The 27,889-nt window shown below is 41.0% G+C and overlaps 1 protein-coding gene across 2 annotated transcripts; it reads left to right on the forward strand.

The window, feature by feature from the left end:
- LOC107225151 lies at positions 1-27,889 on the forward strand. 2 transcript variants are annotated; one of them, XM_046740448.1, is made up of 6 exons: positions 1-108; positions 13,915-14,499; positions 24,615-24,922; positions 25,361-25,471; positions 25,875-26,405; positions 27,039-27,889. In XM_046740448.1, the coding sequence occupies exons 2-6, from the start codon at positions 14,497-14,499 to the stop codon at positions 27,211-27,213; spliced, it is 1,128 nt and encodes a 375-aa protein (XP_046596404.1). In that variant the 5' UTR covers positions 1-108; positions 13,915-14,496; the 3' UTR covers positions 27,214-27,889. The 2 variants fall into 2 exon arrangements, with proteins under 2 accessions (XP_046596404.1, XP_015520994.1); XM_015665508.2 differs by lacking the exon at positions 1-108 and having other exon boundaries at positions 14,101-14,499; positions 25,361-25,540.

A 27,889-nucleotide genomic window follows, 5' to 3' on the forward strand; every position in this document is an offset into this window, starting at 1 on the left:
CGCAAACCGAATGGCACCTTTATTTTTGTTGTGAAGTTAACGGGTTGCCGATTCGATTCTTCTCCTGCAAGGCGACGGGATGTCGGCTCACGTTCGAATTCAACACCGGTAAGTCAATTCTACAGGCACGCTTCAATTTCTCAGTATCAAACTATTTTCTCTATCCAATCAACAAGCCTCTGCGTGTAGTGGCAATCTGAGAAAATTATTCACTTGCTTTTTAAACTCGAAATTGTATTACGATTGAAACGATGTTCGAAAAGAGTCGAACTCTTCGGCACGTGATAAATACTAATCGCTGGTCTGAGCCGAGATTGAATGAAATGAAATCTCAGTTTGATTGATTCTTCTGTAACAGAAATTCTCGATAAGTAAAAGCTTACTAGTGAAAATGAGTTTATCAGCGGATGCACAAGCTTGGCGAAAAACACCAAATGCAAATGGCCAGTTTTGTGATACGCCAATCGCATTTTAGAGAAATAAACGATGCGCAAAATACCGCGAATGAAAGCAATTCTCATTTCCCGTCCATTTCCTTCGACGTATCTAGTAAAATATCGATATTACGATACCGATCAACGCCAAACACACGGCGAATCTGCAACGGAAGATGTGACTGCCAATTACTGGAACCGTCGCGAATACTCGCAGCTTGTGATGTAATTTCCGTCTCAAGGCGAGGATCATCGACGCGTGGATCAGCCTCTCGACTGGTATCAAGAATTCACTAGAGAACATAAATAAATTACTCACAAGCTTGCTGCGCTGATGTCGGCGGTGTAAAACACGGTTCCCGTTTTAGAAGTTGATCGAGACGACCTGATTCCTTTACTTGCCGAGAGCTTTGATCCTAGCGGAGCTTGAAGCGAGAGAATCCTGGCGTGATCCTGTCCTTCGTCGAGAAGACTTGATCGGAGTGGGAGGAAAATGATCCGTACGATCCTTGATAAATCGACGAAAGTGAGAATTGCTTTTGCGCCGATGATGTCAGTGTCGCAAGCTCGGATTATAATCTTATAAGATATTCGGCATTGATGTCTTTTGTACCAGGATTTTTTCCGGTAGCAATAAGCTCGTTTCACTAGTTTGTTCCTGTTTTTTAAGGATTGTGTTCTTCGCTTGAATAATCAGCTTAAATATTAATTGATTTGAGATGTCGTACGTTCCAATTTGTTCCAGCGTATAGTATCAATCTGAAAATTTCGAAAATAAAAATCTTGTGGCCAAATCCTAGCAAGTTATAATCACTGGTTAGCACGAATTTTAAAACAGGGTTCTGGATGTAAAATTTCGATTTCTTCCACGTAACTAATAACGGAAGAAATAGTCTTACTTGATAAGATATGCTTTTGTAGAATATAAAATGTAAAATATAAAATTACCTATTTTCTCAGACATTTATTGTAAATAACAAACAAACGAACTCGAGTTTCGCATTAAATTAAATCAATTTTTGAACAAAAGTGATTTAAATGCGAAACTGAGGTATGTTTATTAGTTACTTACAATAAATATTTGGGAAAATATGTAATTTTTCTCAAAATCCGCGATATCGTTCCGGTTTCAACAAAAGCACTCTTTATTCAGTAAAGCAATTTTTACTCTCTTATTAATTAAGTGGACGAAAACGCAATTTGACATCTAGAACCCAGACTCAAAGTTCGTGTTGACCGGTGTTATTTATCAGCGTAAAAAACAGAAAAGCAAACCTTACAAGTAATAAATGAAACTTTTTGGTATTATTCGATGTATAGAATAAGAATTTATTTATTTGAATATAAAATCCATAAATTTCATCCGTGCTGCTACAACGGACTGCAGTTTCCTCAAATTGTTGTGCTGAATCTCGACCAAACAAGCCGGGAAAATATCTATTTGACAACCGACGCATACTCGACAAAAGAATATAATATACGCAATCGACAAAACGTCACGTCCTGTTTGCAGTATCCGCGCCCTTTCTTTATCGGCTTTCGCTAATCCCCATTGATTGCCCAATAATGCTCACCGCGGTGATTTTAGATTTTCAGAAAGCAATATCTCCCGTTCATGGGTCTCATAATACTCTTTAATAAAAACGAAGCTTCGGGGCTTTTGAAAATGCAGTTACAAGGAAAAAGAGATTAAAAAAGGAAGAAGTTCCGCACTCGAGAATCAGGTCGAGAGAGACTAGAACTGTACATCCGGCCGACTTGGTCTACCTTCACGCGTCGTTCCCGTCGTGTTTCAGGAAATATTAAATTAACTTTATAACGAAAAAAATCGTCGTTTCACCCCTCGTGTGGATGTGCCCGCTGAATTATCGGAGACACTCGAAATGCCTGCAGCCACATCCGATTCGCAATTATTTTTAGATGCTTTGAAAATCAAAAAGCGATTTTCTTCTCCGATGGCGATTCGAGTAAATTTTCACTAACTATAAACGGTGACTTGTTTGGAGGAATGTACAGTTTTTTTTTTTTCACATTCCAACACATCTTCGCGAATACTAGATACGTATAATATGTGAGAATCTCATTATTCGTTTGGCTGTTGAATTTAATACGATCTCAGACGAAGATTTTTTCTTTTTTTTTTTCTTTTTTTTTATCCTCCCGGGTATATTATTTTCACCATATTTTTTCCATTTCTTTTTATTTTCCTCTCTTTCCACCGCTCCTTCATTCTCTTGGCAAATTTTATTATTATTCATGCTACAATTTTCTCGTTAAATTCTTCACGTACTCGCTTTTCGTCCGACGACTCGTACAAGGTATGCATTTTCATTCTACGCTAATAGGGCGAAACGAAGCGACGCGTGACGTTGAAACCCGCGTCCAAATGCATTTGCGTAATTCAAACGACGCGGGGTTCCTGCAATTTTATTCGTTTCAAACTAAATTCACTCAGCCAACCAAAAGTTTTCCGTTCGAAAATGGGGGTGAAAATTGTTTACACCCGATTGAATTCTAATTGGTAAGAAAATAATAAAAAAAATACTGCGATATCAAATCAACTTTACAGGCTGAAACAAAATCTTTTACTGCCACATTATCATTTTTTAAAACACCTACGTTGGAGAGCTTCGTTCTGACACGTACCTTTATACTTGCGTTACGTATACACCCAAAAATGTTTACGCAGAAAAAGCGATTACGGTACCGTTGTAAAATTTGTGTTTACCTGCCGGAGTGACACTGGCTAATCTCGTTGCCGAGGGAATCTCTACGCTGCCCACCAGCCTGGTTATAAATTATTTATGACGCAAGGATCGCGATGCCGCGCGAGATTACGCGGTTAGAACTGTTTTTTTTTTTTGTTCGTTTTTTTTTTTTAATTTTCCACCGACGTTTCTCTCACTTCCGATACGTACCTACCCATTGTTGCGATACAGATATACAGCGTAAAGCTCTGGCTGCTTTATCGCGAATTGAATTCACCTTCGAAAGATGCTATTGTTAAAAAATCTTTGACTTTATCATATCAGTCTTAGACTTATAGAATTTGTTCATATATACTTTTACATTATATTTCCTCCTATAAGCTAGTGAGTCGTGAATTACCAGAATCATGTAACGGTGATTGAAAGGGGTGTAAAATCGAGAGGGATGTAAAACGAGAGGGATGTAAAATCGAGACTGATGTTTCAGAGGCAAGCGGAAGCTCCTTTGTGTAATTTGAAAGCGGCTTAAGCCTCGTTGCGGTTTCGCCTGGTATAACAACCTCGGCAATCCACTCGGGTGACATTTGTAAATGCGCTCTCGCTAACGTAACGAGTAATCCAAAACCGAGGGGAATTTGGATTGACTTCCGAGTGTTTGTAGAACGATGTAGGGTAAGGTGGTCTAGGAGTGCGCACTTTTTCTATTATGATCTGTATTTCAGTGATTAAATTTGTTTTTTCAATACAATTTCAATGTCGAATAACTTTTAAAGGAGTGAATTTCATGAAAACTTTTAAGAGACCTTTTTTGTAGAGCATCAAATTTCCCACAAAAATAATGGTTTGATCTATGAAAATATTGATTTTTCTGGTAATTACAAAAATCAAAAATTAAAACAAAAATTTGAAAAAACAAATCAATGTTTCAGGCACGATTACAAGGAAACAGCTCGATCTACGTCAATTTAGTAAGAGAGCTTTTTTGTAGGAAATTTAATTTCCTTCAAAAATATGGATTGATAAAATTTTTGAGATTGATAATTGACGGATTTTGGGTAAAAAAAAGCGGTAACTGTTAAAACATCAATAGCTGTAACGATACACCCCTTAATATTAATATTAAGGGCTCAAACTTTCAGGATAATTTTTATTTGTCGTCATGAACAATGTTTTTACAGTACCATTAAAAAAAAATTCTTCGTTTTGTTTGGCCCAGTCTAATATATATGTACATGCATATTATACATACTAAATATTGTATAATTCATAGAAAGATTCGAGATAGAAATTCGTATGAATGACGCGCAGATGTTAAACGAGGCAGAATAATTGACACGGATAATTCGTTGAAATATTTTGCGATTATGTAAACGCGGAATGAGTTTTCAGGTTGAACGTGAGATATAAAATGATGATATTTTTTTTTTTTCCCCTCCATTTTCCATTCCCCCCTACGAATCTATTGAATTCAATTTATCATCTCTCTTCGAGTGCGGTACGCGCGCAGTTTGAAAGGAACCAACAACCGCGATTCAATGCGGAGAGCTGCCGGTGCAGCAGCTTAAAGCCTGCATTCTCGTTTAAAGTGCATGCATGCACCGAAACCACTGCCTTATTCCCATTTCTTACTTTTTCCAGTCATACGCGGTCCGCTTCTAGACTCGCACGCTTTTCTCGCGTTCCACAGCAGCACTCGGATCAGGATTTACCCACCTTGTTAACGTCCACTTGTGTTAGACCGACATCCATTTCTCCTTCATGCTAGAGGATAAACGCGAGAAGCTGACGGTTCTCTATGCAAATGCAACCGCGTATAACGAGTCGCCGAAGAACCTGGGAATGTCTACCGGAGCATCTGAAAACCGAAGATGGAATATTGTTAAAAAAAAAATACATCGATGCAAAGCAAGCTCGGGTATAAATTTTGCTGGACGAACTTTGCTCGGATAATTTTCTGCGGCGTCAGCTTTACTCTGCGAAAGTGTTATTATTCCTGGCCACATTTCGGACCGGGTATAATATGCGAAGAACGAAATTTTGCATGGAAAACGAGAGAGTTTCGTTGTCGGTTGGAGGACAAAATTTCCGAAGTATCAAAAAGTCGACTGGTCGAAAATTTTTAAATAACGAGTGATCGGTCTACCGAAATTCGAATTTTCGATAAATCATCCGGTCCGTTTCTGTTTTCCCGAAAGTTTATTTAAGCAAACGCTCTTTAATCCGAAAAAATATTTTCAGAACAATCTGAAAATTACGAATGACCGAAGCACAGAATGTAAAGATATAGAAAAATAAAAATTCAGAATGCGCAAAATATCGATCGGCAAAATGCAGGACGAAATACCGATCTCCTGAAAATTCGGAATTTGTGAAATTCGTCAAATCCGTGCCAGTCTCATCAAGATTATCTCATTATATCAGAGAATCACTTGCGTCATCAAAGAAAAAAAAAACAAGGCAAAGGAATAAGCAACACATTTTTAATAACATTTAAACAGTGAATCTTTTTTCCCGCACGTTCGATTTATTCGAGATATTATTACATTAAATCGTGTTCCACATTTACTTTCGTGCCCTCGTGTCACTTCGCAAGCGTAACGCCATCTATTAGCTGCAGCTGTTGACGTTGGAGAGAATAAATGTGCTTCTGACGTTTTGCAGCCTTTTGGTATTCGGTTCATTTTATTCTAGTGAGTTTCAGGATTTCGACCTTTCGAGTCTTTGGTCAGTCGTTATTGACAAATTCGGATGTGTGAATGAAAAGTCGACTTTTTGACTCTGCGGTATTTTTGCAATTCAATATCTTGCCTACTCTCTCTTTCTCTCGAAAAAAAAAAGAAAAAAAATAACGTTGGTGTAAATTTATTTGTAAATCTTTGCGTTCCTAACTTTTATTTTTCTACAAGATAACTTTTCGTATTTACGGACTTACTGCGTTTCCAACTATCGGTAGTTTGACTCTTGGGATCTCATCCCGTCGACTTTTTGGTCTTTTACATTTTTGTGTGTAACATTCGTTGACCTTACTTATCGTGCGAAAGACGCGGCGGTTTCTAAGCCTTCAAAGTGGCAGACAAGGAGGGGTGTTCGACAATGGGCAGCGACAGCAGCGGAACGTTTATCATGAAAAATTGAACCGCTCTTCCTCGTGACCGCGGGTAATTTTCCGCTTCTCTGTATTATTACTTAATACACGTTACACGCGCAACTTACTGTGTCTAAATGCATATAGATATATGTAAGTACACGTATATGTATATATTATATACACTTGGATTCATAAAGTGAACTTCCCCCGCAGCTAGAGGGAATTGCCCGGGAAAAGTAGCTGCGATATGAGAATCTTCAGAAGTATCGCGATAAAACGAAACGACCGCACTTTGACCCCTTTAACTCGCCAAGTTCCTCTAAGCCCCGCACGCGGATTCTTCTTCCCTTACACGTACTTATTTAATTCCGTTTCTGTGCTTTTTTTCCCCAATCCCGTGTAAAATTTCTCAACCACTACCAGAACACGACACGTACGATAAACTGCGAAAAAGCTATGTTTCAATCCTTTCACGATTTGGAAATTATGCGCTACGAATAGTCGGCAAAAATTTCACAGAATTTATGAGGTACTTTTTTTTTATCCGGTGCTCGCGGATAAGCTCGGAAACAAAGGAGGACGCGTTACGTGCACACATATCTATACGTATACCTGGTTATGTAGTAATATGTGAAAGGCTCTTCTCGAGGATAAAATAATTCGCATGATCAGGAGCTTTGTCAACGGGAACGAAAGCTCTTCAACCCCTCTTTGAACGGGCTCGTGATATTCGGAGATGAGAGCTTTCAGACTTCGATGGTTGTTTTTCACCGCTCGACGCGGTTCTCCGAAAATTGCGTAACATTTTGCGTAAAAACGAAGACGAGGTACAAGAAGAAATGAGACAGAGATCGGGGGATGAACGGGAAATAAGAAACAAAGTGAAACGTGATTTGAGGTTTGCAGTGAATCGGCTCGACGAGCTCTCTCTTTTTTTTTTCTCCCTATCCCTTCTCCCTCCCTCTTCCTCTTTCTTTCATTCAATGAAAGTGTAGAGAAAAAAGGAACTGGAAACGTGAGAGAATAAAATGAGTAAGAAGAAACTTTTTTACCTCGGCCAATCCTTTGTGTGTGCGTAGCATCGCAATGCTTTGCGATAAGGGGGGAGGGGGAGTGGTTTGAAGAAAAAGTTGAATACCCACAAACCCTGTCAGGAAAGGGGTGGAAAATTGAATTAAATGTATTTCATTTAGCTTTTTACCACGGCCGAGTCGAGGGATGAAAAAGTGAGAATGGAACAGGCTCCAGAATATTCTTTTCAGCCTGCATTTCATCGCGTTAGGTTATGAATCGGAAAATAATTGAAATACGGGGCGACAAAGACGAGGACCATATTTTTGCACGCGCTCGTCAATTTTTTTCCAACCCTTGAACCCCTTCAGCGTGGAACGCGAGACTTTGCAATTACGATATTGAATATTCGGGGAAAGCTTCGCTGTATACAATCGGATCAGCGGAGCGTGCAGCGAATGGATTTGAGTACAGCATCGTTACAATTGGTTCTCGTTGAGCACCCTTCGCCTTTGTCTTTCCACCTTTCTTCGTCCCGCGTAATTTATCATTCGCTCGTCTGTTTCTTGCCGCCCCCTCCCCCCATAAACAACCCGACGTTTTTCACCACCCGATAACGCTGAAATTCTCGAATGCGTATCGAAGCATGATTTAGCGAAAAGGTTTTTATATTTCCATTGAAAAAAGATACCGAAGCGTTTCGAAAATCAGTCCTGCAAAGGGGGGGCGGAGGAGGTGGAGGGTGTGTGTATCAATTTTCAGCTCTTTGCTTGCTTCTCGTTGTCATACCGCGACGCGTTTTAACAGAGTTTTAAATTCATCACGGTATATTCTCCCCTCTGATGATCCATTCTACGCGAACGTACTCAGCCAGAGCTCAATAATAGTTTCCTAATGGAAATGGGATTTATAATGTTATTCATAGTTTGAAATTGTTTGCGTTATTACGTTTAATATCGTAAACGAAGTTCTTGTCCAACAGAAGCCATTAAAGTAAAAAATAATACACTCGAGTGACGGGTATAAGTTGAACAATTTTTTCTGAAACGATGTTCGCGGAGGGTTAAAAATTTCTGATATTCTCCAAACTCGGGTAAAGGCCTGTTTTTTATCGCATGGTAAAAAACCTGGCGAGTTTTATAATGTGAAACTAAGTATTCGCCAATCTTGAACAAGGGTCTACGCATATGCGTTGGCTTCCAAGAGTGATTTAACTTGCGCATATATATGTATATTTATCCACATCTCAGCTCCGTTGTTCGGTTTAGGTTGCATTTGAAACGGGTGAAGGCCCAATTTCATGGCAGTCATAATATTCCCTTTGAATTCAATTATCAGCCGTTATCGAACACGCGCCTCTGTTTCTGACGTTTTCTTTACATCTTTGGAAGGCTGTTCGAGATAATTAATTCAAACCGATATGCGAAAAGAGGGAAAACAATTCCAACAGCTTGCTTTGTTTCCGAAATTTGAAACACGGCAAGATGAACGGCGTTGCGATTATCCATCCGAAAAGATTTTCTCAGCGCAGGTGGATTTAAAATTAATCTTAAAAATAGACCAAGTTTTGCGGAATTTTTTCAAAGCGGGTGAGAAGAATCGGTGAGCTTTCGAGATGCGACTGAAATTTCTGACGGATAGACGAAAATTATTACCTAAGGGACAGGGTGAAGGGGGTGATTTTGGCAAGGGTAGAACCGTCGGAATTTCGATTGAGGTGGTATATTGCCAGCGATAATTGGGTCGGTTTGATAAATAGATAGCGAGGCAGCTCAGCGTTGCGCATTAATTGTGAGCCAGGTCACAGATTACATCGCTTATGGAGCTTGATTAACGTCTGTGAATGCGAGTGGGCGATATTGCGGGCTACTTTTGCGCCTAAATGCGGTTGGACCCGCGGAATAATGTCAGCCCTGCTACTCCGCTTGCGAGACGACGCGGCTTACACGAAGCACAATTTCGGATATCGGGGAGGGACGAACCCTAAGAGGATGCCGTCTTAGGGCTATGAATTCTCGGCTGTCAAGATATCGTTGTCAACGATGCTGATGAATTACGAGAGATACGAACCGGCGGAGCCGAGCTTCATTCCTCATTTACCCGCTTCCGACAATGAGCCGAGGGGATGGTTTCCGACTGTATTTTGGGAACCCGAGGATCGCGAACGAACAATGAATCGACGTTTGAAGAATCCTATGGTGTTTTTTTCCCTTCGCTCAAGGTACACCAAGGTGTGCTAAACGCGAGGTTTTAGGAGCGGAAGTTACGAAAGTGCCTAATTCCGAATTCTTTGCTGGCCAAACTTAAAGCAAAGGAATCAAACTTTTACGAAAGAACAAAGTTTCGCATGAGCGGAAACCCGACGGCTCGAAGTTCCGAAATGCAAGATTTCGATAATTCAAGTTACGGTGGGGTAAAGTTTCGAACAGTAAAGTTCCGATGGTGCAAAGTTCCGAAAGTTAAAATAGCACAGTTTACTCAAGAAGTGGGTGTAAAAAGTTAGAAAAACCGAAAATTTTCGGACTATCGATTTCTCAAATTGTCAAATATTCTCAGCTTAGTACTTTCGGAACTTCAACTTGTCGGAATTTTGCCCCTTCGGAACTTTGAACCTCAGGCTTCCGACCATTCGCAACTCTGATGTTTCCCCAAGGTTTAATTTCTTTACTCCAAGTTTCGCCACCAAAAAGTTGGAATTTGGTACTTTCGGGACTTGTAAAATTCGAAATTTCAACCCGCATCGAAAATCAACCGCAAGAAATCTTCAAAAATGAAGGTAAAAAAAAAAAAAAAATGTAGCTTCTAACACAACTGAGCTTTGATTCCATTGTTTCCATTTTTTATGAAACCTGTTATTCGTGGCGAATTTTAATCATTTTGGTCAAGTTTTGGAGTTGGAAATAAAACTGACGTACACGGTATGTATGCATGTACGCGTGTACGTGGCGATAAGTAGTCCGTTCCATTCAACATGTGCCAGTTTAAACGAGGACGTTGTGACAGGAGACTGGTCAATTATTGTGCCGTTAGGAGTTTTAATTTTCGCACCTCTTTTTGCTCGGTGGATTTTTTTTCCGTCCCTCTTTATTTGCCTCTCTCTTTTTCTCATTCTTTCACTTCGCACTGCCACCGTGAAAGAGTTAGCGACCGATGAGTATTCAAGTTGAATTGTTCCTGTGGTCGGTAAGTTAATCAAAGTACGAACTTAATTATACCGAGAGGGCAATTAACAGATCGTTTTATTCGGCAAGACAGCCCGAGGGACCAAACCACCGGATGAACGGTACAGCTAGCCAAGTCCGCTGGGATCAACCGTAAAATACAGATGCCAAATGAATTTCAATGCTTTGTATTGGAAGCACGTATTTTTGCACGCTGTTCGTCTGCGTCGCTACGTTTTATACGTGGACATCTATAATTGGTATAAGAATACGAAGCGGCTTTGTCGACTCCTCCGCAAATCTAGTAACAAAATAATTTTGTACTTTCTGTTGGCAAGGTTCTTGTTGAAAATTTTTAAAAGGGAGGAAAATAAGTTGAATAGTCTGAAATAATCACAAAGAAAAACACGATTTTAACTCATTGCCAATCGCAACTTTAAAAGTCAAGTTTTTTTAAAAAATATAAATTGTTATAAAAGATGACACAAGTACAAAAATTTTTCACAAAAGATGGGATATATATATATGTAAGACTTTGCCAAAACTGTTGAATCCGTAAAGCTCAATAAAAGAACCGTTCTGCAAAACTCATACATCCGGGTTACTTTTATTATTTTCAACGAGAAAGAGTTTTATAAATTGCATCAACTTTTCAGAGAAAAGCTTCCATCGCGCCACGCCGTTACGCCGGGGTAAAGCTTTCGAAGGTTCGCACACCTGACACCTGATATACCACGCTTATTCCTCTAAGTTCAAAGAACTGCGACGCATGCCAGCTGGTCAATCCTCACCGCCTCTTTGAATCCGGTTCCTCTTGAGCAATCGATCAAAGTAATCCTTGCGCGGAGGGCAGTATTCTGCGGGGGCATAAGAAGGGCCCGAAAAAAGGAAAGAAAATTCTTCTGGTTGTGAGATTGTTCCACGTCTTACGATTATTATTTTCTTAAACATCGTTACGCATTCTTTAGAATTTTTTACACGCGTCAAAGAAGATCGTATCGGAGATCTAGAATTAATCAGTATATAAATTATTAAACGGAAATGTGGTCGACACGTAATCTCATAAAGTGCTGTATAAATTAAATGGTTTTCGAAGTCGTCATTTTTGGATTAAAACTTGGCGTTAAAGTTTTTTTCTTCAATGGCGAGTATTTATACGACATTGTACAAAAAAAAAAAAAAAAAAAAAATTGTGCAATATTCGGCTTCCCGCAAGGAATACCTTAATAATATATATTCGGATTCGTTTATCGATTACGGAAATTTCGATGACGATCATTTTGCCCAGTTATAACGGCGCTGGAGTTAAATAACAGGAGTTAGAGCCACGGCAAGATGAAGAAATGTGTAAGGCTGGGTAACGATGCGTGCTAATGTGCGGTGTACGTACTGGACGTGACTACTCGCGTATTGACCCACTGACAAGTAACGAGCGGCAATTTTGACGGGGTAATCACTCACCGCAGGGCGTGTTTCAGGGATGTAATATTCGTCCGGGCAGACGTCGATAAAAGAGGATGCGACCAAACCTGGTCAAGGATGTTGAAAACCGTGAATGAAAACGTACAACAGAAATCTACAGAGTGGCTAAATTTGCAAACAATGCTCGTCCGCCGAACCACCTTAGGTACTGATTGAGATTTAGTTGCACGGACAAGATGTGTCGAAAATATTTTAACATGCGGGAGATACGGACAAGGGAACAAACACGCGAGGCAATCGGCTTTGGAATCTAACCACCGAAGAGGTCGATGATTGATGACGGATGACTGGCAATCACCAGACGCTAACGACGCATCGCCTCGATGTTTTCGGATCAATAAACACTCGGGACATTTGAATGTAACGAAATTTGTTGTATAATTGATCGGGAGTTTCGTTGGAAGAATTGAGAAGAAAATAAAAATTGGTAAAGAAGAGCGATGATCGTAATATCGAGGATGAAATTGATCGCCTCTTATTTTTTAACCGACGCACGTATCGGCAATCACTCGATTTCAAGGCGGTCTTCCTCGACTTCCTGCTCTTACCAATCACCGCCTCTACACACGCTCTAGACTTGTGCGTTACATCGCTTACAGATATGTTTTTGCTATAATGACTCGCCTCTCTGTGCAACCTGTTACGCCACTTTGATGTTATATTACGAAATATGAAGACCTCGCTCTTTGTCTATTATATACGGGAAAATTGAATAGCTTGTAAAATGGATTTGCTAATTCGGAAACGCTTCGACCCGTAGATCAATCTGCCAAAAGTTTCGCAACGTTTCTCTAATTGCCGTACCTGTTTGAAGCTCAGTTCTACACGGTATATTCTTGTGCAAATCGATGCGAGGTTGAAGTTTCGAATTTTCAAAGTTCCGAAAGCGCCTAATTACGAATTATTAGCCGGTGAAACTTTAAATAGAGAAATCGAACTTTGAAGAAACAACAAAGTTTCGAATGGTCGGAAGCCCGAATTAGACTCAATATTTTCCGAAAGTCAAGCTACGATAGAGAAAAATTCCGAAAAATCAAAATATACTCGCAAAGCGTGGTTTAATCAACGAGTGGACGTAAAAAATCCGAAAACCCAAAAATCAGAAAGAACCGGATTCCGAACGTCAAAATATCAAATACCCAAAACAAAGAAAGATCAAAGTGGTGAAATTTCACCAGGCGAGAAATTCACAGAACTGAAAATCTTCGATCATTCGAAATTTCGATGTTTCAGATATTAAAATTTTTCATTTTCGCACTTTCGAAACTTTGACTTGTCGGAGTTACGCCCTTTTTGTATTTAGTCCGTTCGGAACTTTGATGTTTCGTCAAAGTTTGAGTTCTTTACTTCAAGTTTCACCAACAAAATATTGGGAATTTGACGTTTTCAGAACTTCTTAAATGCGCAATGTCATCACGGCTCCGTCATATCGGTGTTCCAATTTTCTCTTTCGATCGAATTCGCACTCTATGCCTTATCTCTCCGGGCAGTTTTTCATCACCGAAATAATCCTACGCCGCGGTCCCGCACTTTCGACAGCATTCGTACATACATCGACCTCTGATAAATTAACGAACGCATGATAGGACGCGTGTGTGCCATACATGGACCTGGACATCGGAACTTGGGTCGACAATGCGTAATTTAGTTCTGGAGACGCGAACCGTGACACCCCAGGTCCGTCCCACAATTTTCCACATCCGGTTCTCCGGTCGATCCATTCGAATTCAGTCACCTTGCATGGGCACCAAACTGACGTGAATTCGTGGGCAAAAAATTCGGCCGCTTTCACACGGTTCCGATCCCCCGTAGACATTTCATCCTTGCGTCAATTCTATGTTACACGTATAAATTAGCCGCATATATATAACACACCCAGACGCCGGGGATTCGCTGGGTACGAAAAATTGACCGAGAGTGAAAAAAGCGGGGGAGAAATGTCTTTCTGCGACTGCAGAAAGTTATAATTAACGAGCGCCGTTAAACCGGTCTGTTTGTCTTTCCCCTGGCGTAAATTTTCATACTTACAGGTATATATCTGGAATCTGCTCCAGCGGCTGCACCGACTTTCGCGATATTTCACCGGGGACGAGTTCGGACGGTTTTCCTCGACTCGTCGCAGGACGAACCGATCGGTCCAAGTCGATTCGTCCCGTCGTTGTTCCGGACTTGTTACATGGTTGGAAAAAGAAGTTGGTTCGGGGAACGTATCGTCGCGAGAAACGTTTTAAAGCCGATATCGTAAACAAGACGAGGAAGCTGCGCTGAAACGGAAGAAGTAAAATTAAAAAAAAAACCGCGAACTTGGCCGGCTGGATTGAATCATCGTGCAGTTTAATACACTCGACACATGGGATGTACAGGTTGTTCAGGGCGCTGACTGGAGGGGGCAGACAGGCAAGGTTACCGGAACCTATAAAACGACCAACCTGCGCTAAAAACCTGTCCAATCGAGTATAGGACTCTGAATTGTGCGCCGAGGATCGGCGATGCTAGTTGGATCTTAGCGTCTCTACGTCTGGGAATCCGTGCTAATAATAATTCGCATAACCGTAAAGTGAACGTTTGACCAAATTTTCCACCGGTATCAGTGACTGCGGGGCGAATAGACGATGGTGAGTACGAACTTGAAATTTTTTTTTTTTCTTTTTTTTTTCTATTTGCCTTCAATCGATCGTCGAACGCCATTGCTCAATGGCGTTTGATTCGTTCACCCGAAGTTACCCGAGTCGTTCAATTCAGCAATCCAGCGGGATTCTAGGCGACGTTCTAAAACCATCGGTTTGACCGCTCTGATGGAACTGAACCACGTTCGTAATTTTGAAAAATACGCGTACTTATAGCTTGTTGATAGGTGAAATTTCGATGGGTTTGGTTATTTTATTATAAGATTTCCGTTTTCTACACATTTGTTGAAACAGATTCTTTGTTTCGGTAGTCAATTTTAATCAATATTACCACTTGGTAGTTATATTTATGAAATTATATATTGATAGATTCCCAAATGACATGTAATAAAAGAAAATTGTTTCAGTCAAAACGTAGGAAATATTTGTCCGGATAAAATTGGTTTTCGTTGAGCAAACTCGGACAAATTTACTATATTCCGAAAAATTTTGTAGCGATATGAAATAAAATATCGTTATCCAAGATCATAATTCCACTGTTTTCTATTTTCATACTTCACAGAGATCTTGATCGTAGCTTACGGATGTAACAATTTGATAAATATCCCACGTACTGCTAAATCGTAATAAAACGAAGAAAAAGTATCGATTCTCGGTCAACCGACGTTATAATTGTTTAGACCAGACGTGTCGCGCGTCACGGAACGAAATGAAAATATATACACGCCCTTCCGAAATCAAGATAACGAATAAGATCCTCAACGAGTTCACGGAGTTAACGCTCGAGAAATTTCTTTCGCTCTGGACAGTCGAGAAAAGGTGAAAATTGATGAAAGAAGAGATAGATTGATAACGATCCGCGAAGCGACGAAGCTTCGGTTCCTCTCGGCAATTACTTCCACGATGAATCTCCGTATTCTCCGATCTCCTTTCAAGGGCGACGAGCGAAGACGGACGCCTTTCGTATCCAGTCAGTAGTGCAGTCTAGAAGTGGAACAGGAATTAGCACTCTTTCTAATTGAGGACGGAGCAATCATCCGATCGCCGTAGAGGGTTTCATCCCGCTCTAAGCCGTGGCTTAAAATCGAGTGCGCATTTATCTGGCACTGTAAACCGTTTTTCCTCATAGATCAGCCGCCGCGCTTCGAGTACTGAAATACTGAAATAGTGCCTGCAAGGCGTCCAGCGGAACGAACTAAAGAAAGCTCCGCTCTCGGAGCTTGCAGGAAATTGCGCCGGGCTGATTGAACGCTTCCAGTTTGATTGTTTCATCTTTTGCCACGATATAGGTACGGGTGTAACCGTGCTGCTGGCCGTTTCGCCGAGTCACGAGGATCCCTCCGAAACCCCCCGGAGTTTTCCAAACTCCCCGGCAAAGTTCCCGACATCTGACACTCGGCTGCATTAATCAGGCAGAGCTTTATCGGGCCTCCATTAACGCGTGGCCCTCTGCATGTGCCGAATGGCTTCTGTTAATGAACTTCCAGCCTGCATGTGATTGTTTAAAACTTTCCTCCTTTATCCCCTGTTAATGTTCATCCCTTATCTGACACCGCGAGGGGGGAATTAGGCCCGGCAGAAATATAACCGGCCGATCGGGGCACGTGCTATATTCTTTCGGAGAAAAAAAATCTCATTTCCGTCCCGGGATTAACGCTCGGTGCGATATCTCGACCCTTCGAACTTCTTCGAGTCCCGAATTTCAACGCCGTTTGGACAATTCGTTGCCGGAATAATTCTATGCAGAAAAATCCAAAAGCCCTGCTTCACCAACTGCGCGAAACCGTACGATTATTATTTCAGAAAACAGAAACGAAAACGTACTTTTATCCGGACAATTCCACTCCGGTATTATAACGTCGACAAGTAATTGTTTTAACCAACCGCGAGTGTTCGATTATTACGTATAAACAAAGTATCTTCTCCCTTTCAGATTCCTTTTAGTGAATGTTGAAAAGCAACCACGCAACGAGTGACAAAAGCTCGATTATAATAATCACAAGCCGATGCGAAGGTGAATTCTTAAAAGAAAGACTTTTACTAGGCGTTCTAACGTGACTTTTATTACTTTGAAGAGAGTTTTCAAAGTATCAGGTAAATTCTTGAACGGCGGTTCCACGGGAACGTTGATGGTTGTTCTAATTTTACCAGAACGACGTCGCAAAGCTGCGCCGATTATCCGGCCGGCTATATTTCGGGTTAGATTTTCTCTCCCTTTTTATGCTCGTCGATGTCGTTATACCGCAGAAACGGCTCGGAGAAATGAGTGGATCGAGAAAAGGAAGGATTTGTCTCGCGGATTTGTTTTCCTCTTCGTTTTTAACAAAAGAATACTTATAGAAAATGAAGACAAGGTTAGCGAGTCGGTGTCTAGTTGTTGGAAATGTGCAATTATCATTTGCGCACTGATATCAGGATCGTTGATTGAACCTGCGGGGATGTTTCATCGACGCAGGGAAGGAAGTGCGGTTTTCAACTGGCAGCAATCGGATATAATACCGCATTCAAGATTAATTAACGACATGCGCGGTAATTTATGATCAGGCACGCGGTTGTACGGATTTGTTATAATTGGGTATAATTTGAGCAAATCAATTTCGTAATTATGATTCCACACAAACCGCGATAATTGTCGCTGATTCAACTTGATTCGGGTTAATTAATTTCCCTCTCGCAATGCTGATTACTTTTACCTTCGTTTAGCTTCTCGGTTATAATATACTCCGCTGCGGGTTCGTTCGTTCAGCCATGATATAATTATAATATTCATTGTTACTACGAAACGTACACGCGACTGTTATTCCAACCGAAAATTAGGATTTTCGAAGAAATCCAATTCCCCAAAATTGCCTTAAGCCTGCAACTCGGTTGGGGATCTTCTCGAATACACGAGTCGGAATTCAACGGTATGTAATTTTGTATCCTCGGTACACCGAAATTCCCCCCTTCAGAATTTACCAAATGTACAGTCCGGTTGAACAGCTGTAATGACAGAAATATCATGTAACGGAGGTTCTAAGGCGCAAATGAAGCTATCCGAGTTGAAAATTCTTCTAACAATACATATTCCTTCGGAACAGAATACGTTTCTTTTAAAAAAAACATTATTTTCAGCTACGATGGCATAATTATTTAATACCGAAGAGATCTCGGTATTAAATCGTTCTCACAATAGAAAAATCGCAGCGGTGGAAAGATTTGATAATGAGCAAGGGTTCATTTTAATCGTGAATGAATTCTCTCAAAACGAACAAATTTTTCTTTGCATAAAAATGTGTCGACAACGGGATCACGTCAAAGTCGTACTGTAACGTTATTCTTTTTATTTACTGCTACAATCGTACTGTTGTAGATGAAATTTCTGTTTTTAAACATTTTTTTTCCCCGTGTTAAGGTAATATTTTTTCAAGTCCGTTATCTCGATTCGCTTTAGTTGCCGTTTCAAGCCTTCGCTTTACATCGCATTTCTGTTTGAAAAATTCTCTGACCGGACTGTACGTTTGATACATCCTTAATTCTCCTTGTCTTTGTTCCATCCTACCAAATTGTTTTTACAAAGTCCTTTTATATCCCGGCGAAAGAAGTGAAAAGGAAAAAAAAAAAAAATAAATAAAACTTTGAAACAGCCAGTTAATGTAAATCCTTTCGCGGAAAGAAGAAATATAAGAAAATACCTGCGAGCTGGTTTTCACCTTTTCAGTAAGTGTAATTTTGCCCGATCTTTTTGTACGGGATAAATGTAGGTACTGGAAGAGAGGGCGGCGTGCAGTAATTACCGAGCATTGAGCGCGAACAAAGCGGTCAAAGATGCGTGACCCGTAAGCGAACCCTGGGCTCTGCCCCCCGGCATGCATACTTTACGCTCGCACGTTTTGTGCCATGCATGACCACCGTGGCCGGAAGGAAACTGGTCCCATACGCCTCGTTTTAATTACTGGCTAATCCGATCTTTCGCGGTACGTAGATTCAAAGAATCTAGCGTGGCGCATGTCGGGATTCCCGAATTTCCTTTGGAAAATCCTTCCGGGTGACAAGATGTGACGAAACGTGCTGTGACATCGGGCCGTGGTTGAAATTCCGAATTTTAAAAGTTCCGAAGTATTTGGTGAAGGAACTTGAAGCGAAGAAATGAAACTTTGAAGAAACAACAAAGTTTCGAATGGGTCAAAACTTCCGAAATGCAAGATTCCGAAAATTCAAGTCACGATAGAGCAAAGTTCAGAAAGTTGGAATATACTCAGCGTAGTTTACTCAACGATTGGGTGTGAAAAATCAGAAAAACCGACCATCAGAATAACCAGAATTTCGTAAGTAATAATATCGAAAATCCAAAACAAAGAAAGATCGAAGTGGTGAAATTTCGCCAAGCCAAAAATTCACTGAACTGAAAATCTTCGATCATTCGAAATTTCGATATTTCCAAATTTTTAAATTTTCTCATTTTCGCGCTTCCCGAACTTTAACTTGTCGCAGTTACGCCCTTTCGGTGTTTTGTGCTTCCGGATCTCTCAGCATTTCGTCAAAGTTCGATTTCTTGACTTCAACCTACGTCACCATAAAATTCGAAATTTGGCTCTTTCGAAACTTTTCAAATTCGCAATTCCAACCTCGCGCCATAAAATCGGGTTTGAGTATGAAACTGTTCTCTCCTTGGGATCTTGACGCCGCCAGCCCGAAACGCATAAATTGAAGGGCGAGAGGCGTCCTAATGAGCGTCAAATTAATGCGAACTTACACATACGAGATACATGAAATAATAAATTCACCCGCGGAGGTTGAGTGTCAGAGCTTCACCGACCGACAAAGGAAGTACATTTATTGTATACCGCGAGCGTTGGAGAGGTAATAAAATAATGGTCAGTTGAGGGGAATGCCAAACACGAGGTTATTGTACGAGGACCTGCTGCAGCCGCGTTCGCCTCTCGCGTGACATCATTTCCGCTCCTATTATATCCGGCACCGCGGTCCAGGCAGAGTAGAGACCAACCGCGAGTTTCGCGAGTGAACGAATGGATGAATGAATGAACGAGTGTGCCCTCGCTGACAAAGTACCTTGAACTCTTTCGCGTTTGGGAAAAGAGAGATGGAGTAAAATAAAAAAAAAAACAAAAAAAAAAAAAAAACAAGTGGGGTAAATAAAAGGAGGTGGACAAAAAAAGTTCACCTTTTTCCCGCCCCCAAGCGAGCGCTACCGACCGACACAAAAAGCCTCTGATTTGTCGTCGTACGTGTCCCGGAAGTGCATTAACATTTCTAGTTTCGTCTCACCGCGTTTCGCGTTCTACACACTCATACGCATACTTTGGGTTATTCAATTTTTACACACGTCATAAGTAGGTGACTTGTACACAGATTAAGGAACACTGTCGTAAACAGTAAATAATAGTGTAGACATAATTGCGCATTGAATGGAAAAGCTCGATAAACAATCTGCTTTCGGGGAGGGGGGGTTAAATTACGGAGGGTTACAGCCGCGGTTCTGCAAGCTTTCTCGATTGTTTGTTTTTCGCGAAACGCGGAGGATATGATACGTATCTCAACCCATCTTAAAACCTCGGGAGTCTGGTCCTGGTCGGGTAGGTTGAGAAAAGTAAAGTAAGAAAGAAAAGAGGAAAACCCTCGGGGTGCCGGGAAGGAGATGAGAGAACAAAGCAATGCCGAACGGCGGCTTATCCCGATATATATGGAGAGGTATACCGGTGAACGGCAATCGATACCGTAACCTCTTTCTCTTATCGATGTCTTGTTGCTCGAAACGGCATTCAATTGACGCTCGTACTGCGCGAATCGCTACGGCTATCGATGTTATTTAAACTACCGTCTTAAGTAAACGCAATATGAATTCGAACGATTGGTGTTCTTTGAACGAGTCGGAAAAAATCTTGCTCAATTATCGGATTAATCGTAATTATTGCAAATATATCATAGGCGAGTAAATTTATAACGGCATAAATTTTTACTCAGCGATGAAAAGTTTGTCTAAAGTAATTTGAAATTGGATAAATTCAAGGTTAAATTGCAATATTTCTAACATGTGTTCTTATCTCAATAATTCCAAGAGAACAGGTAGCTTTTGAAGAACTCTTAAATATTCGAGTATACTTGATTCCCGTTACGATTTAAACTCCAAAGTTTACACGCACACGCAATTAACGCCCATTCTCGTAATTCGGGGCTGAATTTTGCAGAAACTCTCGATACTGCCTTAAAAATAGGAACACACCGCTAATTCGAAAAACGCTGTTCCAAAGCCTTCCAAGAATTCGGGCATCTAATTAGATTTCGCGTTTGAGCTCGTTACATTGGCGCGTGTCAGTCGAGGATGCGAAACACGGCGTGCGGAGTTTACCGAGCGAGTTGAAGGCGATGCAACGCGCGCCGTTTCGCCGCATTAATATAACGTCGGCGATGCACGCGGTGACTGCAAATTTGCATTCGTACTTGGTGACAAAGTGCGTTTTGCCGCATTCGCCTCGCCCTTTGTCTCCGTGCGGCATAAGGCGAATAAAACGAGCTTGTTACAGCAAGCCTCGATTTTTCGGAAGCGATGTAAATGCGTGGCGTATATACGCAAGTAACAAGTCGTTTGTGAAATATGTGAAAACGTTTCAATGCCGTCGATTCACATCGCGTGACGCGTGCTTTTGACCGTGAGCGATTCGTATCTCTAATTTTTTTTTTTGCTGTGGATTTGTTAGTTTCGGTTATATTGAAAAATGAGTTTCGAAATTTCGCCTACTGCGTATAAATAATACATACATATATATATATATATATATGTATATATATAAAGAGGTGGATTATCATCCGGTAAGCGGAAAATGATTTGAATTCATCGCGATTGTTTCATTTCCTGTCAGAGTATCATTTTTACATGACAAAGGCATCTCTGTCTCCAATGTACAAGGTAGGATATACATGGAAGAGAAAGAATTTTCAAGTGAGAGTTAACCGGATGGGCGCAGCGAATTTTTTTTAACCCGTCGAACGGCAAACGGTCCGCGAAACGAACTCGGTGCAATCGTACATACATGGATAAATGGTGATTGGAGAAATTGACTCGATTCGATGCGGGTGAATGATTAACGAAAGAAGAACCCGCGGCGACCCGGAAGGTGGAAAGAAGAGAGCTTTTTCGATCCTTTGTCCAGACTCGGAAGAAGAAACATTGCAGATTGTTTGAGTTCGATTTGTAAGAGGAAAAGGAAACATGTAACAATAATACTTTTTATTTCGGGACAATTGCGGCATTCGATGAAATAAAAGAGTGACCGGGGCCAATTTGCAAACGGAAGTTGAACAAGCGATTCGATTCTCGCAGGTTTCGGCGATGCCTTATTCGTGCGAACGTGTAGTATTATAAATCCTATCGTGCACGCAATAAAATGGTAAGGGGGTGGAAAAGCTCGTTGACGGAAGAAAACGCGCGTATCAAATTGCCTAACCCGCATTTAACGGTAGTACATCACGTACATTTGACTTACCACCGCACTTGTGTACGTATAGAGCAATTATTACCACGGCATAACAGCGACTTAATGACCAATGAATATGCATAATATCTCAGAGCGAATAGGCCTCGACTCGAACTGCTTTATAATTCGACTGGGCACAGATAAACGAATACACCTTGTTAATGGAAATCGAAATTGGTTTGAATAAACAATCGTAAGGTCATATCTCACACCTAAGCCTGCAAATATATTGGTGGAAATTTAACAGTGGTGAAATAAATCGTCTTTCCCCTCGCCGCGTGGCATCTAAGTCGTAAAATAAGGTGTCTGACTCCTGCCGAAGTATAATTTACGCGGTTAATCTGGAATCGTATCTCGTTTTTAACGTTTTATCTGTCTTTTTTTTTTTTTTTACTGCCTTCAGTTCAAGTTTTCTTCAATAAGTAAAAAAATGGCTTATCGTTGCTTGTACAAAGATCGTACGGATTAACCCCACGGCTATTTGAAAACCATGGTAATTGGACCCTTGATCAATAATCGCGCGGCCTAAATCGGGTACAGCAATGATTGGAATCGCGATCAACTTTCCATAAGAATAAACACTCCTTATTGTCTGACATAATGGTTTTAGGACTCCTCGCAATAATATCCATTTCGCCCTAATTTCGACCTAAGTATATTTGCGCAAAGCGCGCTGCGGTTGATATTCGGCAGCTGATTACGCGCGGCGGATGAAAGCGAACGCGAATGAATCCGGCGTAAATTTTATTTGAAAGTTTATCGCACGCTGAGTTGGAAACTCACAGCTCTGCATGATGTGCGTAAAATAGAACGATAAGAGTTTGGGGAATGAGGTGAAATCGAGTAAAATTGTTCGATTCGAAAGAGAATTTCCACAGCAGCGCGAAACCGAGTCTGACCTAACCTGCCTCAACTCTCCAATTTGGTATCCGTACTTGACAGGAAAATGGCGCAAGCTTGTGCACTTTGCGGTGTGCGGTATAAAATCGTTCGGAAAATGGATGAGGTGGAGCAGCTTGATTTTCACTTTGCCTCGGAGCGACGAACACATTTGAATAAAAATATTCGATTCGAATTTTCAGTATAATACAATGAACGATTCAATTTTAGCAGGAATTAAACTGTTGGGAAAAAAAGATAAACAAAATTATCGTCCTAAGTTCTGAATATGTTTTCAATAGTCATTCAGATTTCAGAATTTTTTAAATACCGATGTGATTGTTTGTTTTTTCTTTTTACCTTAGTTCTGTGTTTTTATTTCATTATTTACCGTTGCGCTTTTATTTGTACCTTTTTTCCGTGGCGGGTGATTTTGAATTTTTTTGGAAGGAATTACACGATTCAATGTAAATATTCGAGTTTCATTTCTCGATTGAACAAGCTTGTAGGTACGATAGATTTGAATTGCGTAAAAACTCACCAGCAATTTTCGTGACTCTTACCGTCTGACCGCGGAAATGCTTTTTCACTGAAATTTTTCGCTCACAAACAGCAATTGAAATTTCGAAGAATTCATCGTTCACGATTAATTTCCTAAATTATTAATTTTGATTTTTTGTTCCTGTTTCACTTATCCGTAACTTTATTTGACAATTAATCGTAGTGTTTTTCTATCACCTTTTGTCGAGGAAATACCGTTTTTCGTAACTACGCTGATGTCCTCCACGTTGCAGCAGCATCTAAATGTGGTAAAATAGTACCGCCCGAGGTGTGCTAATGAAATTCTCTGGCATTTTCCCGCATTTTATTATCCTCTATCAGGTATATGTATATGTACGACCTATACGCTTCCCGCAGTGCCGGGAATTCTATTTACAATTTACACGGGATATTTATATACCTATGTACATTTCTTTTTCTTTTTTTTTTTTTTTTTTTTTTGAGCTATAAAATTCTCCACGCGACATTCCCCAACCCCTGCTCGAAACCACCCTTAAAACTACTATGCAGATAGGTACTTACAGTTTTTTTTTCACGCACGCTGTACACTTTGCGATATACGGCAGGTATATGCGCATTGTTTGCAGAACAGGACATACAGACGCAAATTTCTTTCAAAATACGTTTTCGTTGCTTTTATAAAATTCTATAATTGTCTGCATGCATGGGTGAGTAAAATTTTTTATTCACGTTTAAAAGAAAATCAAAATTGCATCTCTTCGAGTTTTGTCCGAAGGATTAATTTTGGTCTCGATGATTTATTTATTTGTGAATAATATTCAACATGGAATATATTTTTTCAAAATTTTACTGGTACTCTTATAACCAGAGCTTCGTGAACGTCAATAGAGTAGACAGATTACTCTCTTTCACTCTATAGAATGTCTGATCACTGATATTTTGACAAACTGGTATTTAATTTTTTATACAGAAGAACCGAATATCGATTGATATCGGTAGCAAATCGACTTACGATGCGAAATTTTAAAAATTGTTACAAATAAAATCGCGATTTTATTTTGAATCGCTTATTCAAAAGAGCGTTTCGTACTTCAGCGGTTGCGCTAGTTAAGCTTGCCCGGATATTGAATCTCTCGAATCGTTTGTTTGTCGACGATGTTTTTTTGAGAGGAAGTAAAGAAGAGGTTTCCTCGAACTCTCTGCAATCCCGCGAATGTCCTGTTTCAGATACCGCTCCTCCTGGGATTGCTTGCTCTTGGTGGAGCGAGGGGTTCGCCGTCACCGTCGACGTCGGATACGTCGAGGGCGGACACGACGCCGTCAGCCTCGTCGGCGCTCGGCGCTCTCTACCGTCAGGCTCGTTCCGACCAATATTACACGAGCAGATACGCCGGGGACGGTTTATCCGTGAGTTCAGGAACAATCGGCACCCGGAGTCCGGATTCGAACGAGCCGAGAGACGCCGCCTATTTCGAATCACGATGCATCACCTGCGACCCGAACAAGCCCTCGGCGTCCGGCGCCTCTGATCGTGGGTCAGTCCTCGCTGTTTTTCTACGACAGATATTACCAAACTTTTCTATACTTTCACCCTGCAACTTTTTCTCTGCTATATACATTCCGTCATATAGATGTACGAACACACTCACCTTACGTTACGGGGTGGAAGAAGATTCAACCGTAACTTTCTTCGATCGGTTATATTGGCCAAAGTTTTAATTTATATCATCGTTCCAGTGTCAACGTTACATTGCTTATCCTTGTATTAATCACTTTATTCGCAAAATTCTCTGCGTATTATATGAAAAACTATACGATTGTATCTCTTAAATCCGATCCGATCCGATCGGCAAGTTTTCTTTTAAAACTTTTTATACATGTGCGCAATTTTATTTATTATTCTTCGAGATCCAGGTCGTATTTTGTGCACTAATTGACGGTCGTTATCTGCTTTTTTTTTTTTAATACAACAGGTACAGACAGAAGCCACGATACGACTGGTACGACTACGACCTTGAGGATCGAAGGTCACCCGTCAGCTACAGAGATCGATACGACGACTACGATCGAGGCAGGTCACCTGGGTACGATTACGATCAACGTTACAATCGATTTGGAAGATACGATTTACGGCCCATCTACTATGGCGACCGGTATCCGTTCAAGTTTTAATTATAACTGTTTGTTTCACGAATTGCACTCTCAAGATCTTTGCCATCCATCTCGCACGACGAATTTTTGTCTCCAAACTTTGCAGAGTTCGGCGGAAATTGTGAAGAAGAATTGTCGTCAACGCTTCGACTCTACGTGTCCAGCGACAAATGTCGTATTTTTCAATTTATACATCGAGCAATCGTTGTTTTTTTATTTTTTTTCTTCTGTCTTACGTCTATACGAGAGACAAAAATGCCACCTTATAGGTACTCGTATCCTTTATTCAGACCGAAAGTTCCTATTTCGCAGGTGCATATAATTCGAATTCCCCAGATACGAGAATCGCTACGACCGCGATCGAGTCTACGATCGAGATCCAGGCTACGACCGAAACTACGACCGAGGTTATTACGAGCGGGGAAACGGATACGACAATCTGGATTCTCGCTACCCTTACGAGAGCCGAGAGGACGTCCGGTATTACAGCCCATCCAGGAGGCCAAGCTACTACGAGGATCCGTACGTGCCGCGATACGACCGACGCAACCGGTACGGAAATCGGTACGAGCAGTCCTACGACAGGTACGATCCCTATGACAGGATCTACAGCAGGAAACCCGCCGTCGACGATCGCTACATCTACGACCGATTCGGAAGCAGGGGAGGCGGCGCTGGTGGCATCGGATACGGAGGCGGCGCGGCGGGCGGAGGCGGAGGATACTTTGCTTCAGGGTCGTCTGGAAGCTGGGGACCGGGATACGACCGCGGATACGCCAGCGCCTGGAACTACGCCGGGAGCAGGGACAGGGACAGGGACAGGGACAACTGGAGGGACAGGGACTTCAACCGAGATCGGGACCCAGGGTGAGGGATCGGCGGTTGGCCTTTAACTGTGCCAGACTTTTTGCAAGTTCGCAAATTATTCGCAATTTTGCAAATTTTTTTTTGAAAATACGCAATGTTTCACAATTTCGAATCGCATTGGCGGATCGGTCGATCCGTGCCGATAATTATTTCACCAAGTTCCTGCAGAATTGAGTCGTCAGACGAACGGGCTGTTTGCAAAGTAACAAGCGTTTCGCCTTGAGGTCTTGATCGGAAATCGATCTCGCACCGAGTTACGCTAAAGCTTGTGATTAAGCTCCAACCCGGGCGCTTTCGCGCCTCGTCGGTTTATACTTTGAAATATTCTGTATAAATTTATTACGGGCCGATTAACCCGTCGGCGTTAAAGATCGTCGGGTAACTTCATCGGTATTTGAGGCTGCTTTACGATCATGTTCACTGCTCTGCAGAGCGATGGTGAATTTAAACCTTGCGAGGAATCTCGAAGAGGGATAACTTGTTCCGCAAAATTTCGCACGGCTTATTTTGTGGCGTTTTTTTTCTTTATATTTCTCCTTTTTCTTCTTCTTTTCCGTTTTCCCCCCTTTTTTTCTTCTCTTGTTTTATTCCAACAAGAAAAGAGAAACATTTTTTTTTTTTCTGCTTCCCCAGATACTATCGACCCAGGGATTATTTCTACGACAGCACCGCAGCCCCGGGCGCTTCCCGGGGTACGAGCTACCTCCACGACCGACCCGAGTCCTCGACACCGTCGAACAGCATCGGTCAGGAATCAGCCACAAACTCACCCAAGTCGCAGGACACTAACAAAGTATACAAGGATTAGGAGATTAGGTGTTAAGTCGCATTAAAACTTGTCCAAATCACAGAATCTGGAGTTTTTTTTTTTTTTCATTTTTTGTTTTTGTACGTTTTTACCTATTGTTTTTTTTTTCCCCTGTAACGCGAACCGACAGCTGCTTGAAGATAATAATAATTTTTCAATACCTTAACGAAAAAACTGCAGATTTTGAAGAAGGTATAATTATGTTTATCTGCAACTCGTGACTCTTTCGCCGTAATAGCGTTGGGTAAAATTGATTGACTTCCCTCTGCCTCGGATATAATTATAATGCCTAATTAACCGATCGTGTTCATTTTTCTATTGCGTTGAGTGTGGTGACTACTCTGAAAGAGGTTCCATCCATCCCTAAAAATGAACACCAATGACTTTCAGTTCACTTTCCGATTTCTTGCTAAGAGAGTTGAATATACGCTCTCATACGTATGTGTAGATAATATTTATACGTTATAGTTACTATGTTTGATTTTATTTTTTTTATTATTCTTTATTCTTGCCTCTAATTTTTATTCCTAATTATCTTAACTTATTCCGTCCCACGTGCAGTTGCAGACTGTATATCAAAATCCTTAACGCGAAATTCCCAATCCGCATTTATTCATGTAACTTTGTAATAATAAAATCGTACTTCATGAATAAATTATCACAATATACTCGTAAA

The sequence above is a fragment of the Neodiprion lecontei genome, chromosome 1 (genome assembly GCF_021901455.1).
Source record: "Neodiprion lecontei isolate iyNeoLeco1 chromosome 1, iyNeoLeco1.1, whole genome shotgun sequence".
In the NCBI taxonomy this organism is placed as follows: Eukaryota; Metazoa; Arthropoda; class Insecta; order Hymenoptera; family Diprionidae; genus Neodiprion; species Neodiprion lecontei.

Bases quoted from the DNA above. Each gene is read 5' to 3' on its own strand.
- LOC107225151 (XM_015665508.2), top strand. The intron at 24,923-25,360 runs GTCAGTCCTCGC...TTAATACAACAG, and splicing joins TCCGGCGCCTCTGATCGTGG to GTACAGACAGAAGCCACGAT. The intron at 25,541-25,874 runs GTATCCGTTCAA...CGAATTCCCCAG, and splicing joins CCCATCTACTATGGCGACCG to ATACGAGAATCGCTACGACC.